This window comes from Danio rerio, chromosome 21 (assembly GCF_052040795.2).
Source record: "Danio rerio strain M-AB ecotype USA chromosome 21, GRCz13ab, whole genome shotgun sequence".
NCBI classification, from domain to species: Eukaryota; Metazoa; Chordata; class Actinopteri; order Cypriniformes; family Danionidae; genus Danio; species Danio rerio.
This window is the reverse complement of record NC_141041.1, coordinates 45423240-45446718: the sequence shown is the minus strand read 5'-3', so window position 1 is coordinate 45446718 and position 23479 is coordinate 45423240. Positions and strand designations below refer to the sequence as shown.

Genomic DNA, 23479 nt, shown 5'->3' with positions numbered 1-23479 from the left:
ACAACTTCTTTTTCGATTGTTTAATCGCGTGAAACGGTAAAAGTAAACCATGTAAACACATATTTTCTGTCAAGTAGCTGTTGTCACTAATGTAAGAGACTTTTGCTGTTAATTGCAGTTTTGTTTGTGCCTGCATGCTGGGTTAACTAACTAGGTTTGATTCGATTTATTTTTTTAAATGTTAAATTATAATCACTTTGACACTCATAATATGGATGTCGTGATCGGTTGATTAGCTAACGCTAACTAACCAAATGTGTAAAATCGCGGATTAAAGAAAGAGATAATAGTTAAAACATTCTGATTTGTTGAACACCGAACATGCTATTACATATTATTTATTTTCGTAATATGTCAGTAAAATGTCAGCCAACCACATTGTTTACACGACATTGTCCATGTCGCATATTATTGCAAATGACACTCCCTCCCAGATCCACTGCACTTTCCCACAGCAGGTCCCAGTAACAAAAAAACAAGCCTTTTTTCTGTAATTTATTCGTCTTCTCTTTATATAAATGAAGTATCCGTGACTGTGTTATGACAGGTAATCAGTTGATTAAAGCGCTTGGTTTATCGAGCTGGGTCTTCCCTTGTTGTGAGCTGCATTCAGTGACGCGCGTCGCATTCCTCATCTCGCTGTGTTGACATTGCGTAACACACATACTGGACTGGCCAGCAGCCCTTGTACTCTTCTGTAAACCTATTTAAAGCGTCATTCATGATAGTCACCTGGCCTAGGGACAATACAGTTCACTTATCAGTCTGCTCGCTGCTGTTTAATAGATCACTTTCAAATGGCATATCTTCGTCTCAGGACTGAAAGCAGCTCAGGCTGAATATTGATCGGCTATTGAGAGACTGCGCTGCTCCCCTTGTTCTTTGTCAATGTGGATCTATAGGTGTGTAATACAGTATGTACACGACTCCGTGTGCTTGTGTATGTAGTTAGGCAAGATTTGGCATGCTAAAATATCTCCAAATGCATAACACGTAGTGATATTTCTTTATAGCTGTTTTTTTTTTCACAACGACTTGCGCTTGTTTTTGTATCTTGCAAGCATTTCCAGTGTACACACTGTTACTGCTGAATTGCACGTTTTTATAAGGATATAATGACATCATTTTGGTGACTTTTTGTTTAACTTTGTGGTTTAGGGGTGCAAATATTTTTTAGTAAAATTGTACACAAATTTTGTGAGAAATTATTGCATTATTTGTCTGTTTTTAGATTAGTTCAATTAATATTCATGAAGGTATAGTACATATTTATTGTAGCCTTTTTACCTTATTGACTCCAAGAACCCTTCAGGAGCAACTAAAGATATAAAAATAGTACATTAATTATGGTGGTTCATTCACCAGATTAATAAAATGACCGGAGATTAATTAAAGGACTAAGCCGACAAGAAAATGAATGAATGCATATTATTAAAAATGTAAATGTTTGTAAAATGTCTACACCTGAACAAGTAGTTTGCTATTCATTTTCTTTCCGGCTTAGTCCCTTTATTAATCCGGGGTCGCCACAGCGGAATGAACCGCCAACTTATCCAGCAAGTTTTTACACAGCGGATGCCCTTCCAGCCGCAACCTCTCTGGGAAACATCCACACACACATTCACACACACACTCATACACTGCAGACAATTTAGCCTACCCAATTCACCTGTACCACATGTCTTTGGACTGTGGGGGAAACCGGAGCACCCGGAGGAAACCCACGCGAAGAAAGGGAGAACATGCAAACTCCACACAGAACAAACTGAGCCGAGGTTCGAACCAGTTACCTTTTTGCTGTGAGGCGACAGCACTACCTACTGCACCACTGCCTCGCCAATTAGTTTACTATTTTTTATTTTTCATAATTATCATTTTTATAATATTTTTCTCTAATGCACATTTTTAATGTTCATGTTTTCCAGCACAATCTGTTCTTGTTGGCTATTTCACATAAATATTTATTCATAAAATAAAATTTGCACATTTTTATACAAATATAATCCCTCATTAGTCATTTTAGGTGTGATTAGTTTATGATTAGGGGTGGGTACAAGGGCGGATTTAACCAATAAGCAAGGTGAACGGTCGCTTAGGGTCCCAGGAAATCTGAGAACCCCCAAATAAATACCTTAAAGTATAAATGATACCTACAGGTATAAATTATATTAATGACATTGATTTGTATATAATAATATTTTGTGTGATGAGGGTTTGAAAATTTTATTTGAATTTAATTATTACATCTGCCCAAATGTGTCCCCCACATTCAGTCATGGAGCAGTCCAGCAGTCAAATCAGTAAAGATTTACTTTTAAAAACGAAACCGGTAATTTTTTTCATATTATATTCCTGGTAATATTTTTTTGTTGTGAATGCATTATAAGAACACAAAAGTTTCAAAAGTTTTACAAGGTGCTGTACATGTGGTTATTATTATTTTGCATTAAGATAAATGTAGAAAATGCGATCGAGTGAAATAAGAAAAAAAAACAGCAACATAATAATAAAAAGATTAAAGTACAAAAGAAATGACTTTTGGGCCCCATGGCTGTAATTGCTTAGGGCCCCCAAATTACTAAATCCGTCCCTGAATGGGCATTCATATGCTTAATTATAAAAAAAAAAATTGTGTTGTCATACAAATGAGATTATATTGACACAAATTAAACAAAATGTAAAAAAAAAAAAAAAAAAAAAAGCTACATTTTGCTCTAAGATCAGAAAATATTTTTCTAAATTGTTGGTCTTGATTTTTGGGTTATACTAGCTTGGATTAATTGAAACAAAAACAAAAAAAAAAACACCAAAATAAAAATAGTTTTTATTTTGTCACTATGCATTTTTAACCCTTTAACTGCCTACTCTTTTAAATGGTTGACCATATTTTGACTGCTGTTAAATAAGAATTTTCACACACAACATTGTTGGTTTACAAGAAAATCCAGCAAACATAATCCTGTTGCACTACTACACTTGATTTTGTTTTCATTTGTAAAAAACAAAAAAATAAAGAAAACATATTAAATGAGAATCTGAAATGTTTTATGTCATACTTCAAAAAATAAAGATGATTTAGTGTTAAAAAAAATATTTTGATGATTTTTTTAATAAATTTGTTTTTACATTTTATACTTTTCAGATTTTCATAATATATATATGTATTAATTCCGGTACTTTTACCATAAACCAACCTATCAATCATTTGGTAGAGGTTGATATTTTAGAAATGAATGCATTGAGTGTGTTAACTAGCGACATGGAGTTAAGAAATGCAATCCAAATGTATTTTTTCTTGGTCGGGCAGTTAAAGGGTTAAAAGGTACTCATCACAGCTACATTTGCAAAAATAAACACTTCTTTCTTTTGGTTAATATTAGAACTAAAACAGCTGAAAGTAAAATAAAAACTAAAATATAAATAGTTAAAATTAAATAAAAACAAAAAAATTATGAATAACCCAAATAAATAAATAAATCTTAACAAAATTATAATGAAAACAGATAATTTAAAATTCAAATAATTTCAGAATTTAAAAACAACATTGGTTACTTTACTGAAAAAGTAGATGGTTTTTAATAATTTAGCCTGTTTTAATAGTTATTTTAGATCATTTTGTCCTTCTTGAGAGCAGCAGCAATGTCAAGTATTAGTAAATTGGATTAGTTTTGACATTTAGCCACACATTTTCAATCTATAAGGTAAATTATAATCAGTATGGATAATTTCCAATAATAATTTAATGTCTTGTCCTGCTGTAGTCTACCGCCTGTTATAGAATGGCAGGAGTATGAGCAATTACTTCTGTAGATCATCCATTAGAAATCACTTTTTTGTTTGAACTCTGTTTATCAGTTCTCTTGTAGCTTGGCCGTGATTACAGAGTGTGAATGTTGATGTCTGCACTGGCCTCTTTCTCAGTGTTGAATTATTCTTTCTGCAGTTTAATATTCTGACAGCTACTGTGATCCTCGCAGCATGTTGAGTGATCTCATTTTTAGTTATTTATCTCCGTAATGAAATCTGAAGTCAGCCTGCTTTCATTAATGTATCCAAGATTAATAGCTCTTCACAATCACATTTTTTATACTATGTGTCAAGATGGGTCTGTATAACGCATGCATATATCAGCTTATGTTTGTGGTTCAATGATGTATTGGGGACTGAGAGCATGACAGTCATTTATGAGAGATCATGACCTTGTTGTGATTTGATTTACTGTACCCAGCCATTTAGTTCATAAATAAAAGTCCATATATGGGACGTAAGCAGCATATTCAATGCAATCGCACACAGGCTATTCTGAAATGCCTTTGAAGTTTGGCGAAGCATGCATAGATTTAGCAGATGGGAACTTGATGAGTGTGTGAGATTGTCACCTTTAGAGAATAAAACTGATACTCGCAACCAGGAAGAAGAAAAGCTTCTGTCATGACGAACGCTGGAGATTTTGATCAATACTGGAGGCTTCCAGTGAAGGACAGTCATGCTGTGTTGCACAGACCAGCTGGAAAGAACATGTCTGCTGTTGTCTGGTATCGCTTTGGTTTTTACAACTTCATCATGACATGAACTGTGACATTACTGGTTGACAGAAGAAAAAATAAATAATATTTAAATAAGAGGATAAAATAAATAAAGAAGATCTAGTTATAATATCAGACTGTATGGCAGATGAGTTTTACATAAGTTTTGCGTTAGCATTCTTAAAATGAAAGCTAATAGGTTATAGGTATGGCCAGACAGAATCTGTGGACATTTTTAGCTATTTCAGCGCTGAATTTTGTTAAAAAAAAAAAAAAAAAAAATATATATATATATATATATATATATATATATATATATATATATATATATATATATATATTTTTTTTTAAGAGCATCATTACAAAAAAATTAAATATGAAATAAAAAATTATATCTTTTTAACTTTTATTGAATGTTTGCAGTGCAAATCCAATCAGAGCCACTTATTTGGTAAATAAAGCAAGTCTATCATAATATATCTACCAAAAGGCAGAAAATATTACTTTATAAATGGTATTGTAAATCATATGCATTTTCATGTTTGTTAATAATATTACTGAAATTATTTAAAAAATGAAACAATAATATACATTTTTACACATTTACATTTTACACAAGTAAATATATAGACTCGATGATGGGCTAAAAATCTGTGGAAATCTTTCTGTGCCCGCAGATTCCGTGTGGGCTTAGTCATAGGTAATATTCTTTCATTCATTTTTTTTTTTTTTTGCCTTAGTCCCTTTAATAATCAGGGGTTGCCACAGCAGATTGAACCGCCAACTTAGCCAGCGTATGTTTTACGCAACCTATGTCCTTCCAGCTGCAACCATACACACTCATTCACACACATACTCTACGGTCAATTTAGCTTACCCAATTTACCTATAGCTCATGTCTTTGGACTGTGGGGGGAAACCGGAGCACCCGGAGAAAACTCATGCAAACACGGGGAGAACATATAAACTCCACACAGAAATGCCATCTGACCCAGCAGAGGCTGAAACCAGTGACCTTCGTGCTGTGAGGCAATCGTGCTCCTCACTGCACCATCTTGATGCCCTGGGTAATATTCTTAATACACAAACTCCACCATTACTCAAAGTTTTTCTTCTTGCTGCACTGACTTCACTTATTTCAACATTTTCCCTGTCGAGATTTTAACTTAAATATTTCATCAAGATGTGCTTTTTTCTCATTAAAATACTAAACACAGGCCTGACTGCCTTGATAACCCACTTTTATTTATGAAATTATTATGAAATTATGAAATTTCTATTCTTGAGGTGAACCATTGATCTTATTGGTCATAAATGTTCATAAGTGAAAATTTCATCTTGGAAAGATTGTTTTTGTTTTTGTATTTAGTTAAGTTTCTTGTGTCTGCCAGCTCAGACAATTTAAAAATAAATCGTGTAGTTTGTTTTTCTTGTATTTATGTGCCATAACTGACCTGTTTGTCAACAGTTTATGTAATCAGCTACTTCTTTATTTGTGCCCACCTTCAAGCAAACCATAGACTCCCCACACCCCTTTTTGTGAACTGATAGCAAAGTGGCTAGCACCTTGTGCCTATTTTGAGTTTAAACAACTAAGCAATTCTATCGTTAGGGCGTACTCGCACTATGTACAGTTGCTTTGAATCGGGCCGAAGCACGCTTGTCCCCCCCTCCCATCTCCCCTGACAGCCTGCACTCACATTGCATTCATGCCTGAGCACACATGCGTCATTAATGATGCGCTTTTCAGTAATAAGCGCTCTCGCTCAGCACAGTGGAGATTTCTTTAGTTTGTTTTATTTGTTTGATATGCACTTTTGACGCTCATAAACAATCATAAAGTCCTCGTGCTGCAGGTATTATGAGGTTTGCTAAATGTGCAGCTGTCGTGCAGGGAGGGGTTTGTGCCTTTAATAATCTACGACAGTTTGCCTTTATTAACTAGTAAGAATGATTAAGGGTGCTTTCACACTAGCACTTTTGGTCCGCACTCGGGTTCATTTGACGTCATAGTACGGTACGTTTAGCTAGTGTGAACGTGTCTTCTGAACTTGGGTGCGCACCCGTGAACCGTACCCGAGTCCGCCTGAAAGAGGTGGTCTGGGGTACGGTTCATGCGAACTCTGGTACGGTTCACTTCTGATGTGAATGCAATCGTACCAAATCACGGAAGTGAACCGCCAACTGTACAACAAACTATCGTTTTCATAACATTCGTTCGTGTTTGTGTGTGTGTCACCTTTCGTACCTTGGTGACGCGCGCTGAGCCAGGGCAAACACAGTGATGCACAGTGACAGTGATGTCTGCTTTTCTCCTCCAAAAACAGCTTCTGCAGACACTGTGTAATGTTCTGAATGTTTATAACATTTTTGTGGCAGATGGACGCGAGTCGCTTTCTGTATGTCCCAAACCAAAAGCTTCAGTTAAAGCAGAATGACCGCGATGTGTGGATGTCTTTTCATTTCGGCGCTTGCTTTCGTGACCGTCACCTAGCAACAACCGTAAACAAAACAGCAGCTCGATGACGCAAGCGTACCGTGGTTCAGAAGGAAAAAAGACAGTGTGAACACAAACCAACCAAGGAGGTGGCAGGGGGAGACAATCGAACTAGGGTATGGTCCAGGCAAATGAACCAGGTGTGAAAGCACCCTAATAAATCTATATGAAACAGTCCCTTAAAAGTTTGCTGGCCTCACGCATCACCTGTCAGTCAGTCAATCAACACATAACCTTAAAGGGTTAAACAAATGCCGCACAGCACTACTACGGTTACAGAAAAGTTTGCGCTGTTATAATTCACTTACCTTTTAATACGTTTTGGTGCGATTATAACCCACTATTAAAAACACAACTGAATTGTTTGAATGAGATGCTGAAATGTAGCTGTGATGGGATGAATTTTGGTGTGGTGCTCGGCCACTGAAGAATGTAGCAGAAACCATGTGCCTATTTAATATGTCGTACTTTATCATTATTTTTGCTTAATCAGCATTTATTTACTCTGAACATTTGCGATAAAGCATTACACAAAGTATTTTTGTGTTATTGTTCCTAAACTTTTTATATTTTTTCTAGCTTATTTCATTATCGTCATAATACTATTCCATGATAAATACGTCTGCAAATAATAACAACAAGAAAATGTGATACCTTCAGAAGACATTCTTTACTAAATGACTATGACCGTCATACTCTTTGATGGTACATTTATCACAAAGGGTAAAATTATTAGGAAAGATTTTCTGTTATGCTTCTTATTGTGATAGTAGTGACATGCTTCTATTAGTAGTCATTTTGGTATGATAAGTGTGTTATGCTTCTACCACATTTCTCATACATGATGTTGTAATAAAAAAACTATTCCTTAAATTGCATGAAGTGCTTTGAGATATGCATTTTTTTTGTCAGATACTAGAGATTTATTGGTCAGAGGATGTGCTGAGAAAATATAGTTGGAGCACACTACTAGCTTATAGAAATCCTAAAAACTAACAATATTGTTACTGAAAAGCTTTATTGTAATTTCAGGGGACCTTTAAAGGAAACAGTGTAGTCATGTAGCTATACGATGGATGGTTAAAATGCCAATGGTACACACAGGAATGCCAAATAATCAACTTTTTTTTTGTTTCGTTTCAGAAATGGCTATATCTAAATACTAGGGGTGTAACGATACACTCAGCTCACGATACGATGTGTATCACGATATATCGTTCACGATTCGATATGTATCACGATATTTGGAATAATAATTGAAAATTTAACTGAAATGCAAATTTTACCAAGTAAACTATTTTTTATGTATTTCTTTTGTTTCAACTTGTTAAACTGAACCTTCTTTTAGAAAATATATTAAACAGGCCTGTCTCTGGAAAATAAAACAATTTAAAAACTTCTTAAAAAATATTATTAAAATGACAGAGACAAAATTAAGGAACAGTTTAAGTAAAGGTGCAAAAAAAAAAAAAAAGCTTTCTATTCAATTGAATTTAACAGTAAGAGCTTAAGGCTTTGCTTGGTCACTTGCGTTTTTGTGTATGCAGAAAAAATCCACATTTCCAGGTAATCAGCAGTTCTATAAAATAATCCTGAACTGATGTGTATCTGTCTGAGAGGTTTTTATGGATGGCTGTCTTCAAGTTGGGCATGATGAGTGACAGGGTGGCAGCTTTTCATTACACAGGACAGTCGTGACTCTTTTCAGCAGTTTAGGCAGGTTTACTATTTCTTCGGTGTCGCTGATGTCGGCGCTATCAAGTGTATCATGTTGACGTGCATTTTTGTGTACCTCTGTACTCAAAAGGGTTAATGCTCGTCGTAATCATAACTCTAAAATGATCTGATTGTTTAAATAATGTGTACGTTTTCGGTTTCATTTCCACTGCTGTTCATACTTCCCACGCGGCTCCTGAACGATAACTCTGTTCCACAAACTGAATGTTGTTTACTACTTTACCTGTTCGTCACAACCTGCAGGTTCTGTTCACTGAAGCAGACGCGCACGTATCGCAAGCCATTTTAGCATTTAAACCTTTGTTCTGACTATCCATAAATTTATTTAATTCATGTTTAATTAAATTCATTTAGAGATATCTCTAATTACAATTGTGACTAGTCAAAACTCATTTAAAGATATCTGCAAATATTTTTCAATGGAAGTCAATGGAGGAATATGACTAGTCATAATATATTTACAGATATCTCCAATCTGATTTCATACTAGTACAATTGTAATTGCAGATATCTCTAATTGTCATTCTGACTAGTCGAATTATAATTATGACTAGTCAAAATATAATTAGAGATAACTCTAAATATATTTATGGATAGTCAGAACAAAGGTTTAAATGCTAAAACGGCTTGCCATACCCGCGCGTCTATCATATGCCCTATGTAGTAACAGCTCACGGTCAGCTCACGTCATGTGTGATTTTGCGGCCGCCAATACATCATTATATGAAGACAGAATGATATTTTAGGGTGAATTGTACCTTATAAATACAGTATGTGACTCTTTCAACACCATTAGAAGGTATCCCTGTCGCTGTGCAAAGTATGTAAATCACTGTGAAGACTTTAAAACTTCGGCTATGTTTGACCCAGTATGCGTGTCAAAAAGCGGACGAGTCTAAAGCAATGACTGTACAACCAAAATGTTGCCAGATGTCTGATTTTGAGAGGATGGGCCATCCTCTATTTCAGCTCCACTCATCTTGGTCTGCTAATATTACTGCTGCTGCAATCTGAACTCACGTGCGACAGCAGGTGGAACGTAACTCACATACAAACAGCTCAACTAATAAGAGAAAACGGACGTCATATCGTAATCAAATCGTCATAACGCCACGATGCATATTGTGACATTTTTGCATCGCAATAAATCGTACAACGATAAATCGTTACACCCCTACCACAGACATAATCACCAAATGTAAATCAGAGCGGTTAAACTTTCTTATACATAACCATTGGCTAGAATTATGCATTATGGGCTTTACATTATAGAAAGAAATAACAGATAAACCAAGACTGCAGTTCAATTTTCCTAACTGATAAACAGCTCTCGGTTATAATTCGGCATGCTTTCACTTTTGCATTTTACATGAAAGGCACATTTACCGGTAGGAATCATCCTGCCCGTTACATCGTCGTTTTGATTTCTCACTACAATCGTTCCAGAGTTCATTTTAATCGAGCCGACACCACCTTATTCTGGCGATCCCGATTGATTTTGCACGGATCAGAGCGTGATTGCAGGATTCACATATGCCTAATGTACCGTGCCAACTGTGCCAGGTTCCGAAACAAAAGTCTTTGTTTTCTGAAGAGTCGAAGGTAAAGAGTCTTTGAATAATCAAATGTTAAATAATACTGCATAGTCTTCGTTGTATAAACAATTTAATAAAATGAATGATCATTTTTTTCAAAGTTACAAACGGTACATTTTCTCATGCCTGAATACATTTTAAAACCCTCACACAGTCACAGGGTTTAAAAAACACTTGCAAAATGATATGTTATAATCCAGACTCAACATTGCGTATGCTCACAATGTGACTACTGCGAATGATCACATCGCGATATCGATGCTGAAACGATAAATTGTGCAGCCCTACTAGAATGTGTGAAAACATAACTGATGTGCTCAGTTCTCTTTGTAATAAAGTCAACAAAAATCGATGCTTGTACAGCCAAAGTCCTGCTGCTTTTAAGAGCTTGACATAAAAATGTGTCTTTGTGTAAGCGGTAGCTGAATTACTTTTCACCATTTTTTGAACAAATTTGCAATAATCGATCAAAGAAATTTTCACTCAATGCCAGAAATACTCTGAAAACATGATAGTTTTGAATGTAATGGAATTACTATCAAAAATCTCCCATGATCCACATGAAAAAGCACATATAAAAACATTCTACACCATAGCTTACTATAAAGACTAAAGTATGCTACAGCATTTATTACAGTTGATCAGTTCAGTATAGTTCGTTATTATTAGTTATTGACACTATTTTAAACTTGTTCCTAAAAAAGTAGCTTGTTTTATGTGGTGAGGACTGAAAACCATTTGGCAGGCATGTAAAAATCTTTACCATTTGCCTGACCAGTAAAAAAAATCCTTATCATTGACCCCTTTTAAGTAAATGATATTGACTGCTAGTTAATTACAGTTAATATTAACATCTGTTTCCTTGAATGGCAGTGCTGTGCTTTACTAAATGTACTTAGTTTCCTGCTACCCACAATGCAAACCAATGCGTTTTATATATATATATTTTTAAAGTACTGCTGTTTATGACCGTGTAGTGTCATTTGAATTTCTATTGAGATCTCTTCTGAAGTGTATTACTCTAATCACAGTTTGGTATAGAAGATAAAACTTGTAATAATAATTAGTGTGCAGTTTTCTGAAGTTAAATTGAATATGGTAATCAGTGTAAATCTGAAGAACGCCGAGCTATTTTCTGCTTGGTCCCAGAGGAGCGTCATTATTGAGTTATTCAGCAATTTTTCTCAGAGGCTACACATTATCTGTGTGGAATAGACCAAAGTGTTTGATACTACTGAATGCATTTTTAATTGTTATATATTTTTAATTAGCCGGCAGCCACATCAATCAATGATCTCAAGATCGTTAATTAAGCTTACTCAGCCCTGAGTGGCAACATTGTGTTCATTGGGGCTTGTTAGTCTGATTATAAAAAAAAAGAAAAAAAAAAAAGATGTATGCTGTACTTGATAACCTTGATATTTTGCGTGTATTTTGCCATATTTAGAGGTGAAATGTATTTCTCTCTCAAAAAACACGTTGGTACTATCAAAGTAAAGATTAGACACTGGAATTTTCTTTTAAAGAGCCCCTATTATGCATTAAAAAGTAGAGGTGTGAACCTATACTGGTCTCACAGTTCGGTTCGGTTAAGATTATCATGCCTTCAATTCGGTTCAATTCGATATCTCGGTGCATCACGGCGCTTTGACGATGCTTTCCATATACAGTGTTATATTTTAGGGGGGAGACTATAACAAGCTGTCTGTATAAACACACAAACACACAGCACCACACTGTCTCTCATTCAAACACATACACAAACATAGACAGCACCAAACAAACAAACAAACACACACACACACTTAAGCCCTCGCAACAGGGAGAGCTCGCGCTGAGCAGAGCAGAAAAACGAAAAAACAAAGCACTTTTCCGACGGTCCCTTACTGAGAGCTCCTCTCAGCGCGAGCTCTCCCGGCTAAACACATATTGCGAGGGCTTAAACGGAGCAGTGCTCGTAATGTTGAGCGGAAAAAAAAGAAAGACAACTGTGAAACATAACCAGCTTTGTCTTTTTGTAGGAAACAGACTTTAGATCTTTTTAGGGTAAGAGGTTTTTGAGTTATTGCCGTCTATAACTGAATGTGTGTCAGGAATATCGAAAACAAAACCAACTGAACCGGGCTCATTTCTGGCGCCCACCTGGATATACAGCGCCCTTAGCATTTGCCTATGGTACCTATGCCACGGGCCGGCCCTGAGTTGGCTGAGTGTTGTAAATACTCGTACTCATATCCCTCGTGACAGAGCGCATACTGTAGGAGATAAATGACGTCAGTACAAAATTAGCGGTTATGATTATTACTGAACCGATACCAAATTGTCTGCGTCTGCATCGCGGTGCACCGAAGAAACAATTAATTTTGACACCCCTATTAAAAAGGTCATATTTTGGTTTTGGGGGTCTCCAACAACATGCTCCAACATGCAAGATCAAAAAACACTTTCATTTTCATATAATATGCATTAATTTTTATTTAATCATCCCAACGACTGCCATTTGACCTGTTAGCCCGATGCTTATCTGCGCTGATTGGTCCAATGATCCAATCTGTTAAAATTGATTGACTGCATTTAGCGCGAAACAGAGAGAAACGCCCACCACGGCTTGTCACCATTGTTGAAGTAGCCAGAGTGCAGAGTATATGTGTGAGCCCAATGCAGTGCATTAAAGCAATGCAGTTAAACACCAGCATATTGCTCTATTCTTAACCATAAGTAACAACAATTGCTATGTTTCCATTCACCAATTTTTATGTGCATTTTGGAAATGCCAAGATGTGCATAAATTTTGACAATGCGCATAAAAAACATGTGCATAACCGAGTAGGATAAACTTTTTTTATTCAATAAGAAAAGATGTGCATAAACTGCGATGCAAACACGTTTACCGAGCAAATTCCAGTATACGCATTATAAGAGGTCATGTGATTTTGTTATAAATGATCATGTGGTGATTAAAATGTGTGTGAATGGACAAACCAGCGGGCTGAGCTCACTGTAAAACATCCGAAATGTTGTTTTGGTCATTCTAAAACATCTTAACTGTTTCAATATTAGTGTTAGTACATTATTGATGACCTCCAGAGTCAAGAGCATCTGTGCTCCGTGTCTAACACCTTCAAAAGCAACCTTGCGTTCACTGCATGTCAGGATTGCCTTCTAAGTTGCAAGTCATTTAATAAATGAACAAAAGATTTACTCAGCAAATTCCGTTAATACTGTTGATATTGATTTTGTTTGATTTGACTCGTTGAATGGAAACGCTGCTTTATTCACACGTCCTGTTTTGCGCATAAAGTTAATTCGCATTTTTGGATAAAAACATAGCTACTGACACACATTCAGTATTATTCTACACAGTGGCAAAAGCTAAACTATTTTAAAACTTGACCACTACATGTGTGTAAGAACAGCTGATGGCGGCCATAGCTACAATAAATGGCAGAGGATCGCGAGCTCACAAACGCATTTAAATCTGTAAAGAAAGCGGCACGCAGCATGTTTTCAACGTATCTTTAGATGCAATATGAGAATATAAAGATTTAACCAGATGTAATACAAGCCGCGTAGATCAGTTACAAGTAGCAAAACACAATTAAATACACATTTTGCAAGTTAGAGAAATCAAGGAGGCAACCATTTTCATGGCACTTGCACTTGTGAAATGGAGAAAGAAACTAGTCCATGAACAGTGTACTGATAAAGTTCCTGTAAAGCTCTGACAAAGTCCCATATGTCAATGGTCTTTTCTGATCCTTGCTTAAAAAAACGGCCAACAAATCCCCCATTGCAGGGTAGGTTATTGTATTGATCACCAAAATGTTCACTCATCTTGAGTCATAATCAGTCCCACAGACACACACGCATTCTGTTAGCACTTTAAGGGAAAGGCTCGATCACGTTTTACCAGATCTGGCACTTCATATTTGGTATTGTTTTGTGTGATACGAATAGGCAAAAGATTGGAATGAACAACAAATCATTTAAACGACTCTGAGTCGAATCTTTTATTAAACATTTGGCATTTTAAACGCAGTGCACTTTCAGATTTAAACATCAGCTGGATGTTTCATTCACTTAAAGCTGTGTTGCACACTGCATGGAAGGTCATTTTCAAAAACCCATAATAGGGGCTCTTTAAGACTTTTCTATTATTAAATAATATTTCACATAATAATAATTTACTGACTTGAATTATTGTCATTTGTGTCCATAATAATGTTAAGATCTTTTACAATTAGCTAATAAGTACATCAATTAATCGTAAGGTTTCTACCAAACAAATTCAAACTCAATATAAGGGCAGGAACGTTTAAAATTCATCTGCAGAGCTGCTAAGAATTACTTCATAAATCTGATTATTGTTCCACGGTCACAGTAAATCTATACTGAAATATTGGCAGCGACGCGGTGGCGCAGTGGGAAGGACGTTCGCCTCGCAGCAAGAAGGTCGCTGGTTCTAGCTTCGGCTGGGTCAGTTGACATTTTTGTGTGGAGTTTGCATGTTCTCCCCTTGTTTGCGTGGGTTTCTTCTGCGTGCTCCGATTTTCCCCCACAAGTCCAAAGACTATAGTATAGTGTGTGAGTGCAAGTGTGTATGGATGTTTCCCAGTGATAGGTTGCTGCTGGAAAGCCATCTGCTGCGTAAAATATATGGTGGATAAGTTGGTACTTCATTCCGCTGTCGACCCCAGATTAATAAAGGGACTAAGCTGAAAAGAAAATGAATGAATGAATGAAATATTGGCCTACTGAAGAATAACATATAAACGACATTCACAACAAACCGTCCTAATAAAAGTTAGATTAAGATGTTCACATTGTATAATAAATTTCTAAATGTTTTTAATTGTTGACAATAATTTTTCATCATAATAAATGATGCAATAAATATATATTTTTTCACTTATGTGCATCTTATTAGACAAGCAATTACCGTGTTTTGTTGTTCATTAATATTTAAAATTGATTTGTGAAGGTTTTAAATAATTAATTTAATTTACAACATTAAACTAAGTGCACACAACCCCAAATTAAAAGGTAAACCATATGTTTATATAGAGCTAAAATGAGAATCGCAATTTTTTTTTTGCTTAAAATAAAGAACACGATTTTCTTACGATTCTCGGATTCTGTATATGTAAAATAAAAGTATGGTAAAAACAAACATATGGCACAACATCAATAAAATAATGTTTAATTCTACTGGTTTCTATAAATAATTCTATTTTACTTATAATTCTGATGTTGAATTATTATGTTTGAGATATATGCTTGCAATCTGTCATTTTAGACAATTTTATTCACTGGTAAAATCAGACATTTGCCATTATCAGATTATATTCAACAATATATAGGCTAGAGTAGTTATACTGACACTGTAAACATTTATTTTCATGCACAACTGTGGGTTCGCTATGAAAGAAAAAACAGATCAAATGCTTGTCCTAATGATAACTCTAAAATGCGATATGATCATTTAAATGAAGTGCATACTTTCAGTTTCATTTTGACTGCTAAGTGCTTGTTCATACTTCGCGCGCGGCTCCCAAACGATCACTCTGTGCCACAAACTGAAAATTATTTACAACTGTATTACCTGTTACTCGCAACATATGCAGGTTTCTATTCACTAAAGTAGATGCGCATGCGTCTATCATTAAGTAGAGCGCGCGCGCACCCTCTCTGTGATAACAGCTCACGGTCAGCAGCTCACATCACGTGTGATTTCCTGGCCGCTAAAACATCATTATATGAAGCCAAAAATGACATTTTTAGGTGAATTATACCTTATAAATACATTGTGACTCATTCAACATCATTTGGAGGTGTCAGTGTCACTGAGGAACATATGTGAAACAATGAAAAGACTCGTGCAGCCGCCTTTTTTTCTCTCCTGCACTTGAAAATATAATAAGCAGAATCGTAGAAATGCTGGATTAAGATCGTCAAGGGGGTCGAATCGAGATCGCGATCTTTTAACGATTAATTGTGCAGCTCTGTTTATATAACCTTTTATAAAAAATGTTATGTTAGAAAAGCAGTGAACTTCAATTAGAAATGGCCCCAAACGCTGATCCTCACAACATCCTTTGAGGAAAAAAACGATAGAAAATCTCAGTCTTTCAAGGCGTAAGGCGTTAGACTGTCACCCTCCATGGCCTGTCTTGTGACTCAAGATTCTTTCTCAGTATCACATGTCTGAGGAATACTTTTTGAGCTAAGAGCTAAATCTGTTGTTTACCCATGTATGCTATGACTAATGCAGTCTCTACAAGAGTGATAAGAGGTTGTGATTGACCACACATAGCTTTAGGGATTTGTTTGTTGTATATATAATATCAGATGCCTGTTCTGTACCCATGTTACCTCCTAAACAGGCCAATAATCAGTGCATCAAAAATCGCACAATACAAAAGATTAAAAAAAAGAGTCTTTCCATTTTGGCGCTTTGCTTTCGTGGCCGTCACCTAGCAACAGGCGTACACACAACAGCAGCTTGATGACGCAAGCGTATCGAGGTTCAGAAGAAAAAGACAGTGTGAACACAAACCAACCAAGAAGGTGGCAAAGGGTGACAATCGAACTTGGGTACGGTTCAGGCAGTTGAACCAAGTGTGAAAGGACCTTTAATCAGAGTGTTGTACTAATCGTATTAAAATCGGATCACTAATGTCCATGTAAACGTACTCACGATTGCATTTTCCTGCAGGTCTCTGTGTGAACGCTGCCTCTCTCTGGCAGATGAGTAACCAGCGGGGCTTGACGTGTCGCAGTCGCACGGCCAGATAGTCCCCTGCGAGCGCGGTGCGTCCCCTGCCTCGCAGCATGCCCTCCACCAGCCGGGCAGGGTGCCTGAAGGACCCCAAGATTGCTGATCTCTTCTTTAAGGAGGACCCCGAGAAGCTCTTCTCAGACCTCCGAGAGATCGGCCATGGCAGCTTTGGCGCAGTGTATTTTGTATGTTTTATAAATGTATCTGGAATTCATCGTTTTACTGCATGCGATTAAGTTGTAATTGATCTGCTATGTGTTTTTCTCAGGCACGGGACGTGCGGACTTCAGAGGTGGTGGCCATCAAGAAGATGTTGTACAGTGGGAAACAGTCCAATGAGGTCAGTTTTCCTACATTCCATAGACCTGACATCAGTCATGAAGCAGTTTGGTTGTGGATCAGCTTTTCTCTTCCTGAGAGTGGGCACAGATAACTATTTAAAATTGAAAAGTTCAGATAACTAGGATTTATATATATTTATCCAAGTGGCAACATCCCGCTCTCCCCTGTGAAGCTAATATGGAAAATACAAAAACTGCAATTCATCAAAATTTTGTATTTTTATTTTGTATTTTTGTTTTGTTTTATGTGGCTTTACACAGTCAGTTGCCTTTTGGAATCATTTCTTACAATTATCAGATAATATGACATCCTCTGTGCATTTAATTGTGCTCACAAACTATTCAACTGGCCTTCATTTTACAGATGAGTGCAATTCTTATATACTCACCATCTCTATAAATGTATTTGTTTTAAGATAATTTATCATTTATGATTTTCTTTAGAACTTGAATGCACTCCAGAATCTGAAAGATTGATTGGCTGTGGGCTCTATAACAGTCATCTGAAACGTTTTCATATAGTGTTATCCCTGGATTTCATAACACAGACTATATTTGAAGTATTTAGAAGTATGTCATGTTTTCTTCTTGTGAACAAAACATCATAAGAACAATGCTTTGTGGCTCAATGTATTACAACAGTGTTTTTAAAAGACTAAACACTTGAGTAAACACTATTGATACATAATGTAAAAAAAGCCAAGCCCATGTGGTCAGAACTAAGGGTGTCACGATCCTCCAAATCCTCGATTCGATTACATTTTCGATTCTAAAGGCACAATTCGATTCGATTTTCGATTATGAATAATTAATTATTTAATGACCAAATAATCATTTGTAGCCTACCGTTTAAACTACCTGACATGCATGGTCTTAGTTTTACCAATAAACAAACCATACAGTAAATAAATAAAGGCAAGATACACACATTATTACCACCTGTCAATCACTTTTTCTGCGGGACTCGTGAATAGGCAGTGATCTGTGTCGTTATAATGGCGTCGGTAAAAAAGACGCACAACCAACAGGAACCAGCCAACAGTATCTGAGGTGTTCGCTGAAGTGACCTTTGTCACTTTCAAGTGAGTGAAAGATTGAAGCCATCCTCTGACTGCCTGGACCTGCTGTCTCGAGCGCATGGCTATGTGTGCGTCTGTGTCTGTGTGGTCACGTGATGTGCATTTTCAGAGGTAGAGAGGAAGGAGGGCTGATCAGAAATGCTACACGCCACTGTGGATGTCAAATCGTTGTCGTTCTAAAATGCCATTTAAAAACAAAGACAGTGTAAACAGGGCCTGAGTGTGTACTTTTCGCGAGCGGATTAGCAACGGGGGCAGGCGGAGGATCGCGATGCCGGTGTTGTCTATCGGATGAACCGTACGTAATACGTACATAGCAGAGCTTGCAAAACTGTGTTGTTTTTTTTTGTCGACAACACGAACGTTATCAACATTACTCACTGGAAGTCCAAAATGCTTACACACTGGCGACTTCATTAAAAGAGGAGAGGGTTTAAGTTCTGTCGACGGGTCTCCTGCTTCTGCAGTTTAACAAGCACTTCAACAAGCCTGTTTTTTTCCCGCTTGGCAAGCCAAGCTGACGTGACATGGGGGCGTGGCAGCATCAACGATTCTATTTTTTGGTTCGATAATCGAAATTAAGCATAAATTTAGATCGATTTCGAAAAAAAATCGAAATCGTGACACCCCTAGTCAGAACATGAATCGCAGGTAATGAAGTATTAAGCATTTCTCCCAAAGAAAAGCCCGTCCAAGCTAAATGCTAGCAGGCTTCTGTAACTCCGCTCATGCTCCGCCTCTGCTTTTTTTGGTTACCCTCGATCGGAGTGATGACAGACAAACAAAATGACCACGCCCACTTGTAGCTTTATTGGCGCTCAGAAAGCTATGGGTGACGTCACGGATACTACGTCCATATTTTTTTTGCAGTCTATGCTTTTATCTGATCAACGAAATCCAGTAACATAAAATTTTAAAGCATTTTTAAAATTTAATTTATTCATGATTACAAGATGAAAAGAATTTTCTGCATTTCTTCATCTTATTCAGTCACATGCTCTTCAGAAATCAGTCTAATATGCTCATTTGCTGCTCAGGTAACATTTATATTCTTGTTGTCATTCTGGATAAATGCTTTGCGACATAAGTTTTGAACTTGTCATTTCAAAGGTAATAAAATTAAGAAATTAGAAAAGAATTTATGAAGGAAGTAAAGACATTTATTATGATATTTACACTTGGATTTCTATCATTAAAGAATCCAACACAAAATATTTAAACAGTAAAATAGTAATTTTACCAATTATTTTTAATTCTTATGAATATAGATGGATAAAAAAAAACATATTAACATTTAACTGTAGTTTTAATCTAATAAATGCAGCCCTGATGATCATAAAAATATAACTCAGCTGCGTATAATATTTATTTTGTTTCGTAATCAGATTTGTTTCATTATTGCAAACAATTATACAGCCAGTATAATAGATTTAAATAGCTGAAATCTCTTTAAGACTAACACCTTCGATTGAAGTGAAGCACCTCCACCATTCATACTTTAGCTTGTGGCAGCGTTTCCTTTGTAATTTCAGATTAGCAGTAATCGGATTAGCCATAATCTCTGCAAAGAATCCTTCAGAAGCTTATAGCACTGACTTTCTTTTTCAGGAACTGTACCAGTAAGTCGATATGGTGACTCTGCTCGTGTCAATAGTGGCTACAGAGAACTGAAGGGAAACTGTAACTCATTGAAATCTTTTCTGCACCCATTCAAAGAATCTACTCTCTTCTTTTTGCTTAGAAATGGCAGGATATCATTAAAGAAGTGAAGTTCCTGCAGAGAATACAACACCCAAACAGCATAGAGTATAAAGGATGCTACTTACGGGAGCACACGGCATGGGTAAGATCTGTCCTTTTCTTTTCTCAATCTCTCGTACTCTCTCACACTATTTGCTGTAACCCGTTAAGCACATCATGATTAAGTAGTTTTTCCCTCTTCAGCTTGTCATGGAGTACTGTTTAGGCTCAGCCTCTGACCTCCTTGAAGGTAAAGTACCAAACATTTGGCTTCATTATCAATACTTTATCTAAAATTTGGCCTTTGCTGCTTCCTTTTCAAGTGTTTTATTGGTCAAATGCATAAATCTATTTGTAAATCATTGTCAGGTTATTAATTGTGCTTTTTTGTGCTTAGTTCATAAGAAGCCCCTTCAGGAAATTGAGATTGCTGCAATTACCCATGGTGCTTTGCAGGGCCTTGCATACCTTCATTCCCACAACATGATTCACAGGTTAGTGTTTTTTGTTTTGTTTTTCTCTGATGATCTTACAAAGTGGTTGCTTGTACATTTTAAGTAGTGTTGGAAATGAAGAACCGGTTTGCCTGGAACCAAGGAATTTTCATGACACTGGTTCCTCAAAGTGTTAGGAGACCTTGTAAAATGCTCTGACAGTGTTTCCTGCATGTTGTGACTGAATTGTTTTAGCTGTAGGTAGGGCTGGGCGATTTTTAGCAAAAAAAAAAATCTAGGTTTTTTTATAAAGTTTGACGGATTCACGATTTCGATTTTTTTATTTTATTGTGTCACTAGTCTTCTCAAAACATTACAACAACATGACTGAAGTAACACTCTCTTTAAAAGTAAATTGAAAAACCATCTGGTTAAGAAACATTGTATTTTTAATGGCCATGTCATACAAAAATCGGTCAAGGTGTAAATAAATGTAAAACAAATTCACAAGTTAAATAGCGTTGCTGAAGATTTGAATAAGAAATATTTGTGTAAATATTGCACTTGCAGGAATACAGAGGTATTTTACTAAGTTTTGCTAAGCCTAGGAAAGATTGGCTGTCAGCTCGGCTTTGACTTTGTCTTCTGATTAAATGACAGGTTGTAAAGCTGCTGCCTTTTTCTTAAAAAGATACAGTGGAAGAAAAAGGACTGAATATGGAATCTGTAAAGCCTAATTTAACCCAATGTGTGAAGTTGTGGACGTATAGCAGGAGCAAATACAAGCACCAGAAGTGTGTCTAATAGAAAATAATATATTTAATCTATTTTCCCCCTTTTAAATACCGATCATTTGATGCGCTTTGCTCCACTCTCTGTATTATGCTGCCTGATCTGTCTGGTTTTCAACTAGGTCTGCTAAATGACGTCATGGGGGCGGGTACTTTCATTTTCACTGCTGCAGTCCCTCACTTCTACTGGTGTTCAAACCAAAAGATCAGCGCGGTTTTTCACATGGCAGGCTTTTACGTCCTTCATACATGTTGAGATCGAGTTTATCGACTTGATGAGGGAATGTTTTGACAATCCACACAGACGTGCAACAAGTAAAATCCTACATGACTTCACGCTTTAACAGGCAATCAAGCACGTCGCACACCAGAAGTGCCGCGACACGGTGCGGACATGACAGTTTAAACTATCACACACCAAACGCGCACATTCGCATTATATTTAACATGAAACTAATCAGATGGCACTCTGTGGGCCGGTTAAAATGAGAACTGCTTCGTGAATCGTGGCTGAGCGGCGCCGGTGTGTATAGAAACCTGTTTAGAATTCTAAAATCCATGACGTGGTGCTGTGCGGTGCATCGCCGAGCGGCGCTTTTGGTGTGCTTCCTGCTTCATTCAGAGAGTGAACCAAAGCGTATTGGTGCCATTATAATGTATGAAATAGATATATTTTTTAAAAATCGCGATTTCTCGATTTGATTCAAAATTAAATCGTCTTAAAACGTAAATTTCAAATTAATCGAAAAAATCAGAAAAATCGCCCAGCCCTAGCTGTAGGGTTAAGGTTGCACTGAGAGAGGTAAGATTGGGGATGTTAATAAAAACCAAAGGTTGGACTCAAGGGTCATTTGCAGCTGACTCTGACCTACATTTGATCCTCTATTTATTTACTTGTGTATCCTATGTTAGACAAATAGTTCACCCCAAAATTCAAATCCTGTCATCATTAATTCATTCACCTTGATTTTTTTTCAAAACCAGTTTGATTTCTGTTCTGTTGAATCAAACGGCAACATCCCGCTCTCCCTCGTGAAGCTAATACAGAAGAAACTGAAACTGCAATTCTTCAAAATCCGCTAGGCCTGGCTCCATAATAGAGCACATTTCTATTGAGCCCAATGTTAAAATATGAAACTTTGGAAAGTCCTAGAAAGGTTCTTGAATTTGAAGTTAGCCAAGATGTGGGAACCCTGCGTACACAAAGAGTGTAGCTGCGTCCCAAATCGCATACTTATGCACTATTCTACGCCATTTTGTAGTATAAATAGTGTAAGTAGTGTGTTCACACTGAAAACTATAAAAATAATAAGTGCACTTTAATTTCCCGGATGATGCACTCATTCAGCCGGTAAAATGAAGTGTGTAATGATGGACACTTCACGCACTCAACGACCACAGGTTTGCTTACGTAGCGGAAGAGGCGGAGCTATCGGACGCACATGTTGAATAACTTTATTTATTTTGGATGGTGGGAACAAAATTCTTCTACGAGAGTGATTATTGTGCCTCCCGATGGTGAATGCGGCAATACTCACGGCAGGTATTATTTGATAATTCGGTCGTTTATTTCACTGATTTGGCAACCGTCAAACGTCATCAGGGAAACGGTTTGAATTTCCGCTTAGTAAAAAAACATTAGTGTGCCATTTGAGACGCCACTACATACATATACTTTCCTGTTGAGTGTGTAAGTGCATAAGTACATAGTGCATGAGTGCATAGTGTATAGTGTGCCATTTGGGACGCAGCATGTGACTTTGTTTTTATTTTTTTGTTTTTACTCAGGGATATTAAAGCTGGGAACATCCTGCTGACCGAGCCTGGACAAGTCAAACTAGCAGATTTCGGTTCTGCCTCCATCGCCTCTCCGGCCAACTCTTTTGTGGGGACACCATATTGGTGAGCAGACTGATTAACTCTGTGTAGTATGTTGCCTTTTCTCACAGAACTCCTAACAT

At 36.7% G+C, this 23479-nt stretch overlaps 1 protein-coding gene across 3 annotated transcripts in view; it reads left to right on the top strand.

The window, feature by feature from the left end:
* taok1b (TAO kinase 1b) overlaps nucleotides 1-23479 on the top strand; it is a 51196-nt gene that overhangs the window by 702 nt on the left and 27015 nt on the right. For all 3 annotated transcript variants that reach the window (XR_015520704.1, XR_015520705.1, XM_087301901.1), the window contains exons 2-7: nucleotides 17071-17318; nucleotides 17402-17473; nucleotides 20295-20396; nucleotides 20498-20543; nucleotides 20691-20787; nucleotides 23307-23420. Coding sequence is in view for 1 of the 3 variants with exons in the window: in XM_087301901.1 (XP_087158027.1) it covers nucleotides 17187-17318; nucleotides 17402-17473; nucleotides 20295-20396; nucleotides 20498-20543; nucleotides 20691-20787; nucleotides 23307-23420 (563 nt within the window). In the remaining 2 variants the exon portion in view is untranslated. The remainder of the gene's footprint in view (nucleotides 1-17070; nucleotides 17319-17401; nucleotides 17474-20294; nucleotides 20397-20497; nucleotides 20544-20690; nucleotides 20788-23306; nucleotides 23421-23479) is intronic.